The 16,861-nt window shown below is 33.7% G+C and overlaps 4 protein-coding genes across 4 annotated transcripts in view; all 4 read left to right on the top strand.

Moving 5' to 3' along the window:
- The window catches only part of LOC100632458 (mediator of RNA polymerase II transcription subunit 17-like), a 9,233-nt gene extending 6,418 nt beyond the window's left edge, over positions 1–2,815 (top strand). The window contains exons 2-10 of the mRNA XM_019999865.1: positions 75–208; positions 282–353; positions 420–488; positions 689–888; positions 1,388–1,444; positions 1,535–1,666; positions 2,041–2,158; positions 2,278–2,441; positions 2,502–2,815. Coding sequence (XP_019855424.1) covers positions 137–208; positions 282–353; positions 420–488; positions 689–888; positions 1,388–1,444; positions 1,535–1,666; positions 2,041–2,158; positions 2,278–2,441; positions 2,502–2,694 — 1,077 coding nt within the window. The 5' untranslated portion in view covers positions 75–136 and the 3' untranslated portion in view covers positions 2,695–2,815. The remainder of the gene's footprint in view (positions 1–74; positions 209–281; positions 354–419; positions 489–688; positions 889–1,387; positions 1,445–1,534; positions 1,667–2,040; positions 2,159–2,277; positions 2,442–2,501) is intronic.
- A 39-nt stretch (positions 2,816–2,854) lies between these two features.
- On the top strand, positions 2,855–7,477 carry LOC100632586 (membrane-bound O-acyltransferase domain-containing protein 2-like). Its single transcript, XM_003388561.3, has 13 exons — positions 2,855–2,951; positions 2,999–3,144; positions 3,187–3,264; positions 3,338–3,430; positions 3,570–3,625; positions 3,841–3,895; positions 4,584–4,719; positions 5,068–5,182; positions 5,406–5,495; positions 5,788–5,956; positions 6,059–6,185; positions 6,521–6,672; positions 7,262–7,477. Exons 1-13 carry the CDS (start codon positions 2,895–2,897, stop codon positions 7,344–7,346), a joined length of 1,359 nt encoding a protein of 452 aa, XP_003388609.1. The 5' UTR covers positions 2,855–2,894; the 3' UTR covers positions 7,347–7,477.
- Positions 7,478–7,486: 9 nt separating this feature from the next.
- On the top strand, positions 7,487–12,406 carry LOC100632713 (lysophospholipid acyltransferase 2-like). Its single transcript, XM_019999864.1, has 13 exons — positions 7,487–7,612; positions 7,660–7,805; positions 7,885–7,962; positions 8,804–8,896; positions 9,036–9,091; positions 9,140–9,194; positions 9,334–9,469; positions 9,579–9,693; positions 9,748–9,837; positions 10,637–10,805; positions 11,099–11,225; positions 11,721–11,872; positions 12,202–12,406. Exons 1-13 carry the CDS (start codon positions 7,565–7,567, stop codon positions 12,284–12,286), a joined length of 1,350 nt encoding a protein of 449 aa, XP_019855423.1. The 5' UTR covers positions 7,487–7,564; the 3' UTR covers positions 12,287–12,406.
- A 1,418-nt stretch (positions 12,407–13,824) lies between these two features.
- LOC109584212 (fibroblast growth factor receptor 4-like) overlaps positions 13,825–16,861 on the top strand; it is a 17,130-nt gene continuing 14,093 nt past the window's right edge. Inside the window, exons 1-7 of the mRNA XM_019999870.1 lie at positions 13,825–13,920; positions 14,344–14,628; positions 14,685–14,973; positions 15,023–15,202; positions 15,244–15,426; positions 15,475–15,656; positions 16,048–16,053. Of these exons, the coding sequence (XP_019855429.1) occupies positions 14,509–14,628; positions 14,685–14,973; positions 15,023–15,202; positions 15,244–15,426; positions 15,475–15,656; positions 16,048–16,053 (960 nt within the window). The 5' untranslated portion in view covers positions 13,825–13,920; positions 14,344–14,508. The remainder of the gene's footprint in view (positions 13,921–14,343; positions 14,629–14,684; positions 14,974–15,022; positions 15,203–15,243; positions 15,427–15,474; positions 15,657–16,047; positions 16,054–16,861) is intronic.

Here is a 16,861-nt window from a genome sequence, read left to right on the forward strand (position 1 = left end):
ATGGTATGTCACATGACTATCACATGATTGTACATGTCATCTATGTGTACATGTTGATGTGGTTTTTGTTCCAGAGGTTGTTTCTCTTGATTCTTTGTTGCCGTCTTGTTTCATTGAGCTTCATAAGCAACAGTTGATGTTAGCTCCATGGGAGCAGATACTTAAATCAGCTCAAAATGTGCTCTTCAATGAAGAGCTGTTTGCACAGGTATAATACTGTACTATAATAATTAATGAATAAATATGATTGTTACTTGCGGTTTTTATTTTATTTATTTTAGTTAGCAAAGGAAGCTTTTGATCAGCGGTCTAGCCTTCAAGGTGAAGTGCTTACTGACAGAATCAATATACCAGTTAGTTAATACAATAGCAATTCTTGTTTAGCTACCATTATATTGCTATTATTATTATTATTATAGTTGACTACTAAGGTTTGGCTCTCTGTTTTATTAGTGAGGGAATATGATAGAGACAAGAAGAATGATAAGGTGGTAATAGTGTGTGTGTATTGTTATTATTATAGTACCATAGTACCTAGAATGAAAATAAAATTATGCATACATGTATCTATGCTTAAAAGATATAAGTACCGGGTGTTTATTTGAACATTTATGATACATGTAATAATGCTACTTATCATAAGTTAATTTATCACTTAATTGTATTGTTACTTGATACTTTATCACAGGCTCCTCCTCCTGATTCCCTCCCTTCTCCTAACTGGGAGCTAACCGTCTCTTTCAAACAATTACTGAGAGCCAATCATCAGTATATTGCCATGCCACGCCCACCACGCCCCTCAAACGCCAGACCGTACATCAGTCAGGAGATGAGGGAGGCTGGAGCATCAGCTTACAGTACAGCTGCTTTGAAACAACTAGAATATGAGTGAGTTACTGTACTGTATAGTGGGAAATTTTGGAGAGAATTAAATTTGGGCAAATTCAGAGTTTTTTATAGCCATTTACCAAAATAAAATTCACCATTTTCAGCCATTATACGCATGCTCAATGGCACATGGCCAATTCGCCAATCACTTAGCAATTTGACAAATTTAACTCCCTCCAAAATTTCCTACTATACAGTATGTACCTGTAGTATAGGCAGTGGAACGGTACTTTTAATGTACTGTATAGTGGGCATATTTTGTCTGGAAAAATGTTTGTTTTAAGCAGGATTAGAGATTTTCGTTCTTAGCAGCTATTTTGCACACATGGCATTGAAGAAATGCCTTTTTTTGTTTGGAAAATATTCGTTCCACAAGAAACGAGAATAAAAAGAACGAAATTAAACTCTGACGGAATATACCCGCTATACTTTATTGGTTATAGATTAATTTTTAGAAAAATACGAGATCGTTAAAATCTAATGTCATTACAATTTTTAGTTACTCAATTTTTAACAAGCTTCTTAAAATGGCAAGACACATTGATGCCCAAGGAAAGTGAGTTGTATTACTATAAAAAATAGCCTCTTCATTTTTATTCATGAAATCTATTTAAAATTTAAAATTTTATTTTCTATTTATTTCCAGGGTTCATAATTGGTTGACTGAGCTCTCTAAAGCCAGTATTGATCCAATACTGACGGTAGTTCTTATTCCGTCTCTCTCCCTCACTTCAACAACATTTGCTGTAGCTTATACGAGCCACTCTGTCCCTTACAAGTAATGCAATACTTAACTTTTTATGTTAGAAAATAATTAACATAAGCATCCTTAAACATTTGTGAATATTTGGCCAAAAATAGCTTCGAATTTGGCACAAGACCTTTTCAGCTATTATAGCCAATTTCTTCTCTAAATTATTTTTCTCGTACGTACAAAACATGTACATGTACATACATCAGGTACTTATCAATGCCCTTATGCTATAGAGGAAGTTTGAGATCATCCGCACACACATGTGTGTACATGTACATGTACATCTATTATTGATTGATGTGATTCAGTTAGTAAAAGCTGTTATGAATAAGGCATTGTACATGTAACATAGTCCAACTCTTATTTATTATTAACTTCTATCATTATTAATACTTTAGTTGGAGGCTTGATATAACGCTAAGTGATGGTGTCATCACCTGGACTCAGAAACCAGACGGACAGCTAATGTCGGTACCAGTTGATAAGGAAAGACTATTAGGAGCTCTGAAACGCCAAGTACATATAAAATTTATTTTGTTTATTTATTTATTTGATAATGTACATATTTCTTTTATATGTATGCATGTACTTTTTTTCATAGACTTTGCTTTTATTTCTTTCCTTACTACATTCAGGCTGTCCTGTACATTTTAAAGGCGATAGACCAAATAGCATTTGGCAAGAAATGGTGCAAGCTACTAGAGTCCACTCTACCTAATCCATCACTGATACTCATGAAGCAAAAACTACTAACATCCCTTGCCTCTAGCATACTGATTGAATCACCAAAAGGAACAAGGTATAGTAATGAGAATGGGATAGCCCCTGTAATTATATCATTCATTTATTGTATGTATAGGTTGGAGCTACTAATAGAGTATGGTCAAGTTATAGCTAGTATTAGCACTGCTACTCATTCTCTTACTGAGGAAGATATTGATACAGAGCATAGACCCAGTCAACAGTCGAATATCATTACACTCTCAGCTGCTAGTAACAGCGGAGCTGGTTTATTGAGTGGTGTTATTAAACTGATGGAGTCACTGAACTGAGCAACGATCATGTATTGATTAGTTTCTCATTTTGTGTTTTTAAAAAACTTTGCTGTAGAATGACAGCTTTGTAATGCTTGAAAATTTAGTTTCATGACAAAGTTGACTGATTTCATTAGTACTTTTTATCAGTTTATCCTGGGTGTGGTAACTGTGGTTGAAATTAAAGATAATTATTTTTGCTGCAAGAAGAGGGAGAGATGTTTGATATTTTCTTTGAATATCTTTCTGATCTATTCAGTTTTCCTGTGGACAGGGTAAGTCTATAGCCTCAATTGTCTCTGGTATTTATCAGTCGCTCTAGGTCCGCTATGTGACACTGTTCCTTGTATCTTTTCCATTGGCTAGTCTCCTCCGTATTGTTCTTCATTATTCATACACTAGTCCTACCATCAGACACACTGTATCTGCTCTACTCGGCCTCCTCTTTGGATGGATGTGCTTTCAATGGTACCTTATCAACAAAATAAATCATAATGCTTTTTTTTGTAGGCAGGTATTTTATCTGATAGGGTTTGTATCAGTTGGTTACATATTACTAATCACACTACCACCAACCATTGTACAAAGGTGAGTTTGACAGTATAAACTTTACTACATTTCTTTTGTCCCTCCCCCTCCCTCCCTCTCTCTCTCTCACTAGATATTCAATGATATATGCTCTCATTGGTATTAGTACTGGACACATTTATCGTTTAATAACTGATTATGGAGGATACACTCTTGACTTTACTGGGTAAGTACATGGGCCAATACAGTACATGTACATCCTATTATACAATTGATGCATTAATGTAACACACAATAGCTTAATATCAAGTACTTACATTCACTTGTACTATAATACCTCTTTCCCTCTCACTTCCTTCCTTTAGTCCACTGATGCTGCTGGTTCAAAGGGTCTCCTATGTTGCTTATGCTTATCATGATGGTTAGTATTATGATTTTGTATATACAATATACCAAGCAATAATTATTACTAAAGCAATATCTTAGTAATGTTAGTATGTATATGCTGCCAGTTAGTATGATAGTCCTGGCAAAATAGAAGTCTTATTGCATGTTTATTTTTGGTTACATGGCTTATATATGTGTGTTCCATACTTAATCACATTTTACGCTTTTTTGTGTATATGTGTATATTAGGAGTAGCAAGGGATGAAAAGGATCTCAGTGATGATCAAAAGAAACTGAAAATTAGGTAAAGTATTACAGTACATGTACATGTACGTTTACAATTGTACAATTGTACATGTATTTATAGCACTGTTGATATGATATACAGTATATGATGCAGGGTTTTCCACAAAGTATGCTATACAGCTTTTTGAGCAACTTTAAAAATTTGTAAAAAATTTAATTTTGATCGGAATCAGCTCAAACTTGCTACACAACATTAAAACATTTATATGTATCAGAAAAAATTATAAAAATAAAGAATTCTCTCCTAGTCATTTTTGGCAAAATTTGGCCAAATACCCTGTACTATAGTACAGGTACTTTGGCCCAATTTTTGAATAGCTTTTAAAATTTGTAAAAAAATCTAATTTTTGTAGGAATGAGCTCAAACTTGCTACACAACATAAAAACATGTATGTGTATCAGAAAAAATTATAAATATACTGATTTCTCTCCTAGTCATTTTTTGACAAAATTTGGCCATACAAAATGCCTTGTACTAGGTGATTCCTTGACCAGTTTTGAGTAACATAGATTGTATTGACAAGAAGCTGAGCACTGTGAACCCTGACTACATATACATGTACATTGTATATACTTAACCTATAGCAACCAAGTCTTGTGTATACTTTCTATACATCATTGAAACTGAAACTTAATCAAACTGCTACTTTCTATTGTCAAACGTTTGATTGCTTATTCTTTTTTAGTTCCATACCGTCTCTTTTGGAGTATTTCAGTTATAACTTTAGTTTCATGACTTTCCTTGCTGGCCCGACTGTTGCTTATAAAAATTATGATGACTTCATAACTGGAGCAAATTTTACTCAAGCAACCAATAATAAAGTCAGTAATGATAATAATTACCTTAAGCCTACTATTTTTAGTGTCTACTAAATTTAGCTATAATATTAGCGAGAGAGCTTTAAACCGGTAAATTAAATAGACACCAAAATAATTATTATTCATTATAATGGTTATTATTATTTTATAGTTAATTTGGTTAAAAACGCTAAAATTAGTAACGCTAAACATGACTTTTGCTGATTTCGCTAAAATTAGTAGACGCAAATAATAGTAGGCTTAAGGTATCATGTAACTGTAACTGTGTTGTGTCCAGTCTTGATTGCACACTAACTTATAAATGATGATGAAGTGAATATCTTAAAATTAACTCTTTCCTATTCTCTATAGTCTACCACAGAGCCTAGTCCACTCATTCCAACATTAAAGACATTTCTCCTCAGTATGACAGCTCTTAGTATCGTTGCCATTGGTTCATCGTGGACTGATACCAGTCTACTGTTAGGTAAAAGAGATAAGGAAAATGTACAGTGTTAACATGTAGAATACAATGTATATGGTATACCATTTTTATACATCATTCATCTTAATGTACATGTAAGCTAGTAACTACGTATAGCGAAATGATATGCATGTACATGTAGACATAAAGAATATAGCATAATGAGTTTTTATTATTATTATCATTATTATTATTATTTTATTTATTTTTATTTTTATTATTATAGATCCTAGTCTACAGTTACCCAGGCGATTATTCAACACGTTATTATTCTGTATTGTGACAAGGTCCCCATATTACTTCTCTTTCCTGATTAGTAAGCCAATTAATGCATACACACACACACACCTACTGTACATGAACATGTAATGCTAGAGTTTATTATACCAGTATGTACTAAAGTAGCAGATAATGGATTCACTCATTCATCATGTTTGTGGTACTATTATTTTTATTTATTAGTTTTTATAGGAATTTAAGTTTAGCATTTTGAAAATGTACATGTATGTTTTAGTGATCCCTAACAAAACTTTGTACACTTGTTAGACATAATGGACAAATACTTGTGTTTTTAATTTACCATTTCTAACCTTATCATTCCTTAATAGCTGAGACTGCATGTAATGCTGGTGGTTTAGGATTCACTGGTTACGATAAAGAAGGGAGAGAAGTCTGGGACTTGGCTAAGAGCATTAACTTTAAAGGCTATGAGTTTGGAGCTAATCCTAGGGAAATGATAATGTCTTGGAATATGAAGACTGCCCTTTGGATTAGAAGGTATGAAAGTAGCAAGCAACACCATTTAGTGAATGGTACTTATATTTTACATTTCTATTTGTTTTAAATTTTACTGAATAGTAATTATTTTTGTTCTTTTAGGGTGTTTTACGAGCGTGGAGCATCAGTTATACAGGCAAATGTTGTATCAGCCCTGTGGCATGGTTTCTATCCTGGCTACTATTTATCGTTCACCATGGTAGCATTTGGATCAATCACCGGGCGTAAGGTACCCTAGTTACTGTACATAAAATGGGAAGTTAATTTTTTGTTCATTTTAGCAAAATTTAATGTAACTCTACCAAAATTTTTGTATTTGTCATACAGTTTATACAAGTACAATAGTACATAAGTGATAACCACAATCATGCAACCCATGATAGATTTTACAAAAAACACTGGATATAAGCCCACAGCCAGCTCTACTGTAAGACATTACTTTGAAGGGATGTACCTACAATTTTTGAATGGGTCATTAATATTAGTAACCCTGAAAAGTTAATTATTAATTTAATATAATGTTTATAATTGTCACATATTTACATTGTAATTTCTACTCTTTAGTTGAGGTATTTACTCTGGCACAGGTTCCAGTCGCCACGCTATGTTAAGATACTTTATGACATATCATCAACAGTGTCGACTGTCTTGTTTAGAGAGTTCATTCAAGTCACATTCTTATTGCTAACAATAGAAAATATATTGACCTATTGGAGGTACAGTCAATACATCTATTATTTATTATGCATACGGTATGTTATGCTTACAGTATCGGTATGATAAGAACTGTTTTAGTGAAATACCCTTCCATTCTATTAGTCTTTCCCTGTAAAAGTAACTTGCATAAGTACATCAAAACAACCAATGCCCATTCATTTTAATACACACTCTTTATTATAGAGTAGAGTCTGGTATGTTAGGACATGTGGTATTATGGGACACTGCCTATAATTTTGAAGATGTCCTTGAAATTTTGTCCCTCATAAATTTCTGCATTTACTGTACATATTGTACCCTAGTACCGTATAGCCGCTTAATTTTGAGGGTACAACTTTCGCTGTTTTCGCGGATTTTCCGTATTCGCGAAAGTTAATTCCGTGAAATATCCGTATTGCCCATAAACACATGTGCTTTAAAACAAGAACCGCAAAAGTTAATTCGCGAAAAAAGACTTGTGGCCTGATTCGCGAAAGTTTATTGCCTCGAAACTTTGTGGCTATACGGTAATACTACCATATGGTGATAATATTATGTACTTATGTTGTTTTTGTTGTTGTTGTCATTGTTGTTGTTGTTTTTGTTTAGGCATTTGTATTTTGCTCCATTCTTTATTTTACTTTTCACGGCTCTTGTCCTGCCCGACAAGAAAAGACAAAAGAAGTCGGAATGAATAGATAATATGTATTTAAAAAAACTATTTTTGAGATCAATTTATTTCAAAGTAAACTCAAAAATATTTATTATTCCTTCTGTTTTGTTTTGCTTATTTTTTTCATGACATTTTTAAAGTGTCAAATACCATTCTTAATAATTAGATGGGCGTGGTATATCAATTAAAATAATATTAGTTTGCTGCTTAGCAACTTTATCTCGCATTTGAGGGGTGAGATGTTCTTTGAATATTTTTCTGATCTGTTGGGTTTTCCTGTGGACAGGGTAAGTCTATAGCCTCAATTGTCTCTGGTATTTATCTGTCACTCTAGGTCCGCTATGTGACACTGTTCCTCGTATCTTTTCCATTGGCTAGTCTCCTCCGTGTTGTTCTTCATTATTCATACACTAGTCCTACCATCAGACACACTGTATCTGCTCTACTCGGCCTCCTCTTTGGATGGATATGTTTCCAATGGTACCTTATTAACAAAATTATTATTATTATTTATTTATTTATTTATTATTATTATTATACATCAATGCTTTTTTTGTAGGCAGGTATTTTATCTGATAGGGTTTGTATCAGTTGGTTACATGTTACTAATCACACTACCACCAACCATTGTACAAAGGTGAACTGTTTGATTTCTTTTTAGTTGCAAAATAGATTTAAATAAATTGAAAAGAAAAATCTCATTATTTTACCTACAGAGCCCATAGAAATTCTCTGATCTTTGTTATTATCATAAGTTTATAACTATGTTTGTTTTTGTAAGCATAATTATACAAATGCATGTACATGTATTGTGTGATGGATTATATGATCCATTTAATATCAATTGCCTTTTATGATGTGTTAGTTTGATATTAATCAATTATTAGATTATCTGTGTTATTTTTAAAATGGCTCCAAATAGATACACTGTACATGTATCTTTTACAAGCTTTTAAATAGTTATTATTGTACATGTAGCTTTTACCTGCCCCTTGGACTTACTTATAATTATTTTGTTAATATCATAGCACTAGCCTAATAGGACAAATTGCACATTTTAACCTGATACATTCTACATAGGGAAGGCATTATGTGAATATACTGTACAGAAGGAAATTTTGGAGGGACTAAATTTTGGCGAATTGCTAAATTTTGGTGATTGGCGAATTTGTGGCCACGTGCCATTGAGCATGCGTATAATGGCTCAAAATGGCGAATTTTTATTTTGGCAAATGGCTATCAAAACACCAAATTCGCCAAATTTAACTACCTCGAAAATTTCCTTCCATACGGGGTAGTCTGTTTGCCTGCCTGCCATTCATATATTTACAGTGTGTTTTAATAATGAGTTTGTGCATTAACATTACACACATTGACTTCATATTTTGGTGATTGTTATTTCCTATCTTCCTTCTTTCTTCCTCCTTCCTTGTATTTGTCCTTCCCTCCCCCTCCCTCCCCCCTCTCTCTCTCATTAGATATTCAATGATATATGCCCTCATTGGTATTAGTACTGGACACATTTATCGTTTAATAACTGATTATGGAGGATACACTCTTGACTTTACTGGGTAAGTGCATGGACCGATACAGTACATGTACATTCTATTATACAATTGATGCATTCACAAAGCACACAATAGCATGATATCAAGTACTTACATTCACTTGTACTATAATACCTCTTTCCCTCTCACTTCCTTCCTTTAGTCCACTGATGCTGCTGGTTCAAAGGGTCTCCTATGTTGCTTATGCTTATCATGATGGTTAGTTATTATATGTTCCAATTACATGTACATGACTGTTATTTATAGGAGTAGCAAGGGACGAAAAGGATCTCAGTGATGATCAAAAGAAACTGAAAATTAGGTAAAGTATTATAGCACTATTGAGCATATATATTGTGTGTTTAACAATGAAGTGTTGCTTACTTTCTTCATGTATACATCATTGAAACTGAAACTTATAGTCAAACTGCTACTTTCTATTGTCAGTCAATTTTTTTTAGTTCCATACCGTCTCTTTTGGAGTATTTCAGTTATAACTTTAGTTTCATGACCTTCCTTGCTGGCCCGACTGTTGCTTATAAAAATTATGATGACTTCATAACTGGAACCAATTTTACTCAAGCAGCCAATAATAAAGTCAGTAATGATAATAATTATAACTGTGCTGTGTCCAATCTTGATTGTACACTAACTTTAAACTTTCATGTAGTATTTTATAGTAATAATGAATCAAATTTTTTTATAGACTACCACAGAGCCTAGTCCACTCATTCCAACGGTAAAGACGTTTCTACTCAGTATGACAGCTCTTAGTATTGTTATTCTTAGTTCATCATGGACTGATACCAGTCTACTGTTAGGTAAAGAGATTACGTTTTTACAGCACTTTGTACTGTACAACTTTTTTCCTTTAGATCCTGATCTTTATATATTGAGACGGCTCATCAATATGCTTATGTTCTGTCTTGCAATGAGATCACAATATTTCTTTACTTTCCTATTGAGTAAGTACATGTACTGTACATGTACATAATGTTGTAAAATAAGGCCCCATATTTGGTTTTGACGAGTAATATTGTCCTTTTTTATGTAGAAGGTTTTAGCAGATTCTGATCAAAATTTTAGAGTTTGCTTCAAAATAAGAGATCATGGGGTATTTTGTCAAAAATTGCTCCAAAAGAATTCTCAAATTTGTATTACATTTTTTAATGTTGTGTAGCAAGTTTAAGTTGATTCCGAACAAAATTAAATTTTTTACAAATTTTTAAAGTTACTAAAAAATCAAGCCAAATTCCCTGTACTATAGTACAGGGTTTTTGGACAAATTTTGCCAAAAATCACTAGGAGAGAATTCTTCATTTTTATAATTTTTTCTGATACGTATACTTGTTCTTATGTTGTGTAACAAGTTTGAGCTGATTCCGAACAAAATTGGATTTTTTATGAATTTTTAAAGTTACTCAAAAATCAGGCCAAAGTCCCTGTACTTATAGTACAGGGTTTTTAGCTAAATTTTGCCAAAAATGACTAAGAAAGAATTCTTCATTTTTATAATTTTTTCTGATACATATACATGTTCTTATGTTGTGTACCAAGTTTGAACTGATTCCGAACAAAATTGGATTTTTTACGAATTTTTAAAGTTACTCAAAAATCGGGCCAAAGTCCCATGGGTGGGTCTTTGACCAAACTATATCAAAAATGGCTCCAAGACAATTTTCCAATTTGATGCATCTACTTTGTACATGTTCTAGAAAGTAATTTATACACTTTATTACTTTATTTCTTTATTTCTACTTGTAGCTGAGAGTATATCCAATGCTGGTGGGTTAGGATTCACTGGCTATGATAAAGAAGGGAGAGAAGTTTGGGACTTAGCTAAGAACATTGATCTCAGAGGATTTGAGCTTGGAGCTAATCCTAGGGAAATGACAAGCTCTTGGAATATGAAAACTGTCCAGTGGCTTAGGAGGTAGATAAAAGTACATGCATGTACATGTACATGTATACATGTACATGTACATGTATACATGTACATGTACATGTATACATGTACGTGTACATGTCATGTACATGTACATGTATATTTGTATTATAATCCAATTTATAATAGACTTACATGTACATGTACTACATACTTGTACATCTACATGTAAGAAAATTACGCTAAAATGATAAAGTATATGAGTATTTCAGGCTATTGTTTATTCATGATTAAATTAAATTTTAAATTTGTATAATTCTCTTAATGTCATTGTATTTTAGGGTATGTTATGATCGTTCTCACTCTGTGCTTTTAACTAACATGCTGTCTGCCCTGTGGCATGGTTTTTATCCTGGCTATTATTTAGCTTTTATTATGGTGGCTCTTGGCTCTATTATTGGTCGTAAGGTACATACATGTACATGTACATGTATACATGTAGTTCTGATATATACATGTATGTACTACGTATACATGTATGTATGTAGCTAAAAAATTTGAAACTGTAAAAATATTGCAAATTGCTTTTCAAATATTATGTTTAGTGATTAAAATTTTGTACTCCCCAGTCATGAAATAGGAAGATAATTTCTTGCTCATTTAACGAAATCTAATGTACATGCAACTCCACCAAAGTTTTTTGTATTTGTAATACAGTTTATACAAGTATATAAGTTATTATAACCACAATCATGCAACCCACGATAGCTTTTACAAATAACACTGCATATAAACCTACAGCCAGCTCTGCTGAAGACAGTGTCCTCGTCATTCAAGGAATTGTTTCCAATTTTTGAATGGGTTATAAATAATTGTAACCCTGAAGTGAAATAGTAAATATAAAAGTTAATTTAATGTTTATAAATTTCACATTCTTAATTTATAGTCTCTATAATCTTTTAGTTGAGGTATTTGCTCTGGCACAGGTTCCAGTCACCACGCTATGTTAAGATACTTTATGACATATCATCAACAGCATCGACGTCTTTGTTCAGAGACTTTATCCAGTGCTTCTTCTGGTTACTGACAATAGACAATGTAGTTACCTTCTGTGGGTAAGTACTGGGTTCTTCCACGACTACATGTACATGTACATGTGTCCCTATTTTAGAATGCACATTTAAATGCATAAAGTATTGGGACTGCCATGTACATGTACCTGTAAATACATGTATACATGTAGAAGTGTCCTTATTATAGAGTGCCCATAATGTAGCAGATTTGACTGTATTAAGTTGTGTAAGGCTTACTTCTGTATACTTAAAATATAAGTACAAGTACAAGTATGTATTATTACTATTGTATAGAATGTCCTCATTCCAAAATTAATTGTGAATGCACTATTAGATTACGTGTTTAATTATACTTGTTTTATGCTTTTTAGATATTTTTATTTTTCTCCGTTTCTCATATTACTTTTCTTGGCTCTTGCCCTCCCCGACAAGAAAAATGGAAAGAAAAAAGAATAACGTGACAATAACAATTTATTAACTCTATTTTATTTTCCTCTTAAAACTGCAATAATAAATTTATTTTGTGTTGCATCATTCCTTTAACCATTCCATAGTGCTCCTGAGGCTCTAATATGCTCAAAATAATGCTAGCCTAATGTTCTCAGGCTTATTGCAGACCCCTCATTCTCCATTGAGAAAGTTGCCAACCAAAAAGCAAAATGGCAGCTGGAATTCATCCTAAACCACGCCTTACAACCGTAATACAACCGTGGGTAATCTTCCCATGCACATAGTATCTATGCATGCAAGCAATATTATTCTCATTGGGTGGTCTGTGTTTGTACATAAATATTATAGACTACGTAACTATGGTTTTATAATTCTATGGTGGTCTATTAGCTACATGTAGCTACTAGCTAGCTAGTTAGGCGTGGCCACGCCTTGACAACAACGCTAATATTATAATATAAAGGTTATACAACGAGGTGGAGATATCTATGGCATTTATCATACCGAGGGCCGTAGGACTGAGGTATGATAAGGCCATAGATACCGACACAGAATTGTATAACCAACTTCTACCATGTACTAAAATTCTACCATGCCTAGTTGTAATTGACCAATCAGATTGCTCAATTTCAGGTTCATAAATAACTTACCTACCAACAAGTTTCCCGGGAGGTTGAATAAGTAGCCCGGGAGGTTGAACATAGATAATAGAGTTACTCTATTATCTATGGGTTGAATAAGTAGCTTGAGGTGAACAAGTAATTTCCGGGAACTTACTTATTGACCTCCTGTTTAAAAAATGCATTGCTGCTGCTCATTTTTGCTAAGTGAGTAAACGATTTTATTTTAGTACATGGTACAAGTTGGTTATACAACTCTGTGTCGGTATCTATGGCCTTATCATACCTCGGGCCTACACCCCTCGGTATGATAAATGCCATAACCTTTACCTTTACCAAGAGTAGATAATGATCTACTCTTGCCTTTACTAAACAACTAGTTTACTTAGCAACAGTTGGCAACAGCAATGCATTTTTTAAACAGGAGGTGAATAAGTAAATTTCCCGGGCTACTTATTCGACCTCCGACTGTCCGGGAATCATAGAAAGGCTTACTTACTTATTCACCTCGAGCTACTTATTCAACCTCCCGAGCTACTTATTCAACCTCCCGGGCTACTTATTCAACCTCCCGGGAAACTTGTTGGTAGGTAAGTTATTTATGAACCTGAAATTGAGCAATCTGTTTGGTCAATTACAACTTGGCATGGTAGAAAATTATAATTAGCCTATTTCGGTTGACAAATTGCAGGCCTGTGACCATTAGGTATATATACTACGCATGTAAAATCTCTGGCGTGACGATGAAAGTGCACCGAACATGAACTGGAGTCATTTCACTCATTTACTGTTGCTGTGTTTGTTGCTCTCGCTACAGAACTGTCAGTATCCTTATAATGGAGTTAATTTATTATCTTATCATTCACAGGTCTTTCTGTTCCCATATCGCGTTTCTATAATTTTGCAGGACGATCTATGTTTACAGGAGATCAGTCAATTAAGAATGCTGATGATACGTTTAGATCCATAAGTTTATCAAGTAGCTTTATCTTTTATGGCAGCAATTTTAGCACTGTATTTGTGAGTATCTCTACAATAATAAATGATGGAATTAATATAGACAATTGTATTGAGATTCGTCTCATACTGCGCTTTTCACTCCACTTGGATACATGCACATAGTATGGATGGGAGGGTTTTACAGAACACGCAATGATCCAAATGGAGTGAAAAGCACAGTAAGCCTAGTCTCGCGTAGCCAGACCCACCCTCCCTGCCTATGTGTTAGGAGAGTGGGTCTGGCTATGTGAGACTATCATAAGCCAGGCAGGCCTGGCAGCTTGCAAGACTACAGCTGACCACCTTGTAGTTGTTATTGTAATTAAAAATGAGAGAAACAGATCTGGTATAGACTAAAAAGCAAAAAATAGAGATATTAGCAGTAGTAGTGGTAATTACTCTCCCTGACACTATACATACCATTTCATTCTCACTGTCCTATAGGTAAACAACAATGGTCTCCTTTCATTTCGTTATCCAGTTTATGCACTATACACATCCCGAGAATTTCCTTTACCTCAAACGCTCATTGCTCCTTTCTGGGCTGATGTAGACACACGCAATGGAGCTGGGACAGTCTATTTCAGAGAAACTACTGATTGTGCCATCATGAGCAAAGTGGCTCAGGATGTGCAACTTGCATTTCCAGAGCAGCTTTCATTTACAGCTACATCTGTTGTAATAGTGACATGGTACAGAGTTGGATACTTTAATCTGAATTCTGACGAAGTATATAATGTATAAAATTTGAACTAATCTTTTTTCATTTAACATACATAATATAGCTTAATACATTTCAGTGTGTCCTGGCTACTGATGGGAGCCGTTCCTATGTCTTGTTCCTTTATCTTGATGATGGTATAAATTGGATCACTGGTGATGCAAGTGGAGGTGTGGATGGCTTTAATGGAACAGAGGCTTATGTGGGATTTAATTCTGGAGGGCCAAATTCCACATACTTTGCTGTAGAAGGCTCTGGAACACCAGAAGTAGTCGATATTGAAACTACAAGCAATGTAGATGTTGAAGGACTTTGGATCTTTCAAGTCAGTGGAGATAATATTATTACAGCTGGTGAGTATCATCAATAATTTATTATCATCATTACCATTACTGTGTATAGGATGTGGTATTCCAGACCAATTAAATGTGAATGAAACCATTTTGAGCTACAACAGTACATTTATCAACAGTACAGCTACATATAGCTGTGAAGATGGCTACAGTTTAGTGGGAGATGCTGTTAGGACATGCTTGAGTAGTGGGAAATGGAGTGGAAATCCACCTGACTGTCGTCAAATTGGTTAGAATTATTTTCAAACAATACTTTTAATAATTTTATAGTCAATTGCAGTGAGCTAATGGTTGAGCCAAACGAAGGACTCTCTGTTTCTTATTCATCAAATACACCTTACAACATTACAGTTACATATAGCTGTGAAGACGGCTACAGTTTAGTTGGGGTTACTGTTAGGACATGCTTGAGTAGTGGTAATTGGAGTGGAAATCCACCTTATTGTCAAATTGGTTAGAATTATTTTCAAAAAATACTTTATTTATTTGATAAATTTATAGTCAATTGCAGTGAGCTAATGGTTGAGTCAAATGAAGGACTCTCTGTTTCTTATTCATCAAACACTAAACATTACAACAGTACAGCTACATATAGCTGTGAAGATGGCTACAGTTTAGTTGGAGATGCTGGTAGGACATGCTTGAGTAGTGGAAATTGGAGTGGGGACACACCATATTGTCAATTTGGTTTAATTGTTATGTCTTCCAATGGAATAAGTTAGTTAGAACATGGGTTCTTGGGATATATCTGATATGCACCTCAAATGATATATCCCTTGAAGCCATGTTCTAACTATTACATAATTTGTATTATAATTACTTGATACTTCATTGCTTTACATTATTTTTAAGTGAAATCATTCTCTATAGTAATTTGCCTTAGTTTTGTACATGTTATTAGTTATTACTGTTGTTACATTTACTTCTTCAGATCGAATTGCAGTTATTGTAATACCAGTGGTAATAGTCACTGTGGTATTAGGACTACTGGTAGTACTTATAGTGATTTTTTATGCTTGCACAATAAAAAAGAGAAAAAAAATGAAACCAGTCACAAATGAGGATACTAGATGTATCGCCTTTAAAAGTGAGTAAATCTAGTTCTAAAAATGTACATTTTTAATCAATTAAAGTACATGTACATGAAACTTACAAAAAATATGTGGACATATGTATATTTTATAATAGATTGCAGCAGTTATCAACTTGAGGAGATTCCTTCTGATTATATCAATCAACTATCAAAGCATGTAATATCAGGGTCAAGCCTCAAGATACAGGAGACTGTTGGTCGAGGTCAGTGAGGATTGCATCAGTAATTGAAAAATTTATTTTCAAATTGTTTATACATGTAGGTGAGTTTGGTATAGTGTATCGTGGGCTGATATCAGTCAAAAATGACATACCACAAGCTATTGCTGCCAAGACTTTAAGAAGTATTTATAATTATTATTCTGTGGGCATATTTATTATTATAATTATTACATTTGCAGGTTTTTACAGTAAGAGTGATATTGATTCTCTACTGGATGAGTGCATTATAATGATGTCATTTGATAATTTAAATGTATTACCACTGATTGGTGTGTGTCTTGATCTTGGACCAGCTCCATACATTATCATGCCTTTCATGTCAAGAGGAAGTTTATTGTCTTACCTCAAGAAAGAGAGACCTAATCTTACAGTAGCTGATACCAGTGAAGAGGATATTATACTGAATGTCAGGAAACAGTTACTCTCCATTTGTTTACAAGTTGGCAATGGAATGTGCTACTTAGCTTCACAGAAATTCATTCATCGTGATTTGGCAGCTAGAAACTGCATGTAAGTCATAATTTGTTTGTGTAAATAAATAAAACAATGTAAAGCCAGAAAAATTGCCACATGT

The sequence above is a fragment of the Amphimedon queenslandica genome, unplaced genomic scaffold (assembly GCF_000090795.2).
Source record: "Amphimedon queenslandica unplaced genomic scaffold, v1.1 AMPQUscaffold_13231, whole genome shotgun sequence".
In the NCBI taxonomy this organism is placed as follows: Eukaryota; Metazoa; Porifera; class Demospongiae; order Haplosclerida; family Niphatidae; genus Amphimedon; species Amphimedon queenslandica.

Bases quoted from the DNA above. Each gene is read 5' to 3' on its own strand.
- LOC100632586 (XM_003388561.3), top strand. From the start codon at position 2,895: ATGTTTGATATTTTCTTTGAATATCTTTCTGATCTATTCAGTTTTCCT. The intron at 3,145-3,186 runs GTACCTTATCAA...TTTTTTTTGTAG, and splicing joins GGATGGATGTGCTTTCAATG to GCAGGTATTTTATCTGATAG. The intron at 5,183-5,405 runs GTAAAAGAGATA...TTATTATTATAG, and splicing joins TGATACCAGTCTACTGTTAG to ATCCTAGTCTACAGTTACCC.
- LOC100632713 (XM_019999864.1), top strand. From the start codon at position 7,565: ATGTTCTTTGAATATTTTTCTGATCTGTTGGGTTTTCCTGTGGACAGG. The intron at 7,963-8,803 runs GTGAACTGTTTG...CTCTCTCATTAG, and splicing joins CCACCAACCATTGTACAAAG to ATATTCAATGATATATGCCC. The intron at 8,897-9,035 runs GTAAGTGCATGG...TCCTTCCTTTAG, and splicing joins TACACTCTTGACTTTACTGG to TCCACTGATGCTGCTGGTTC.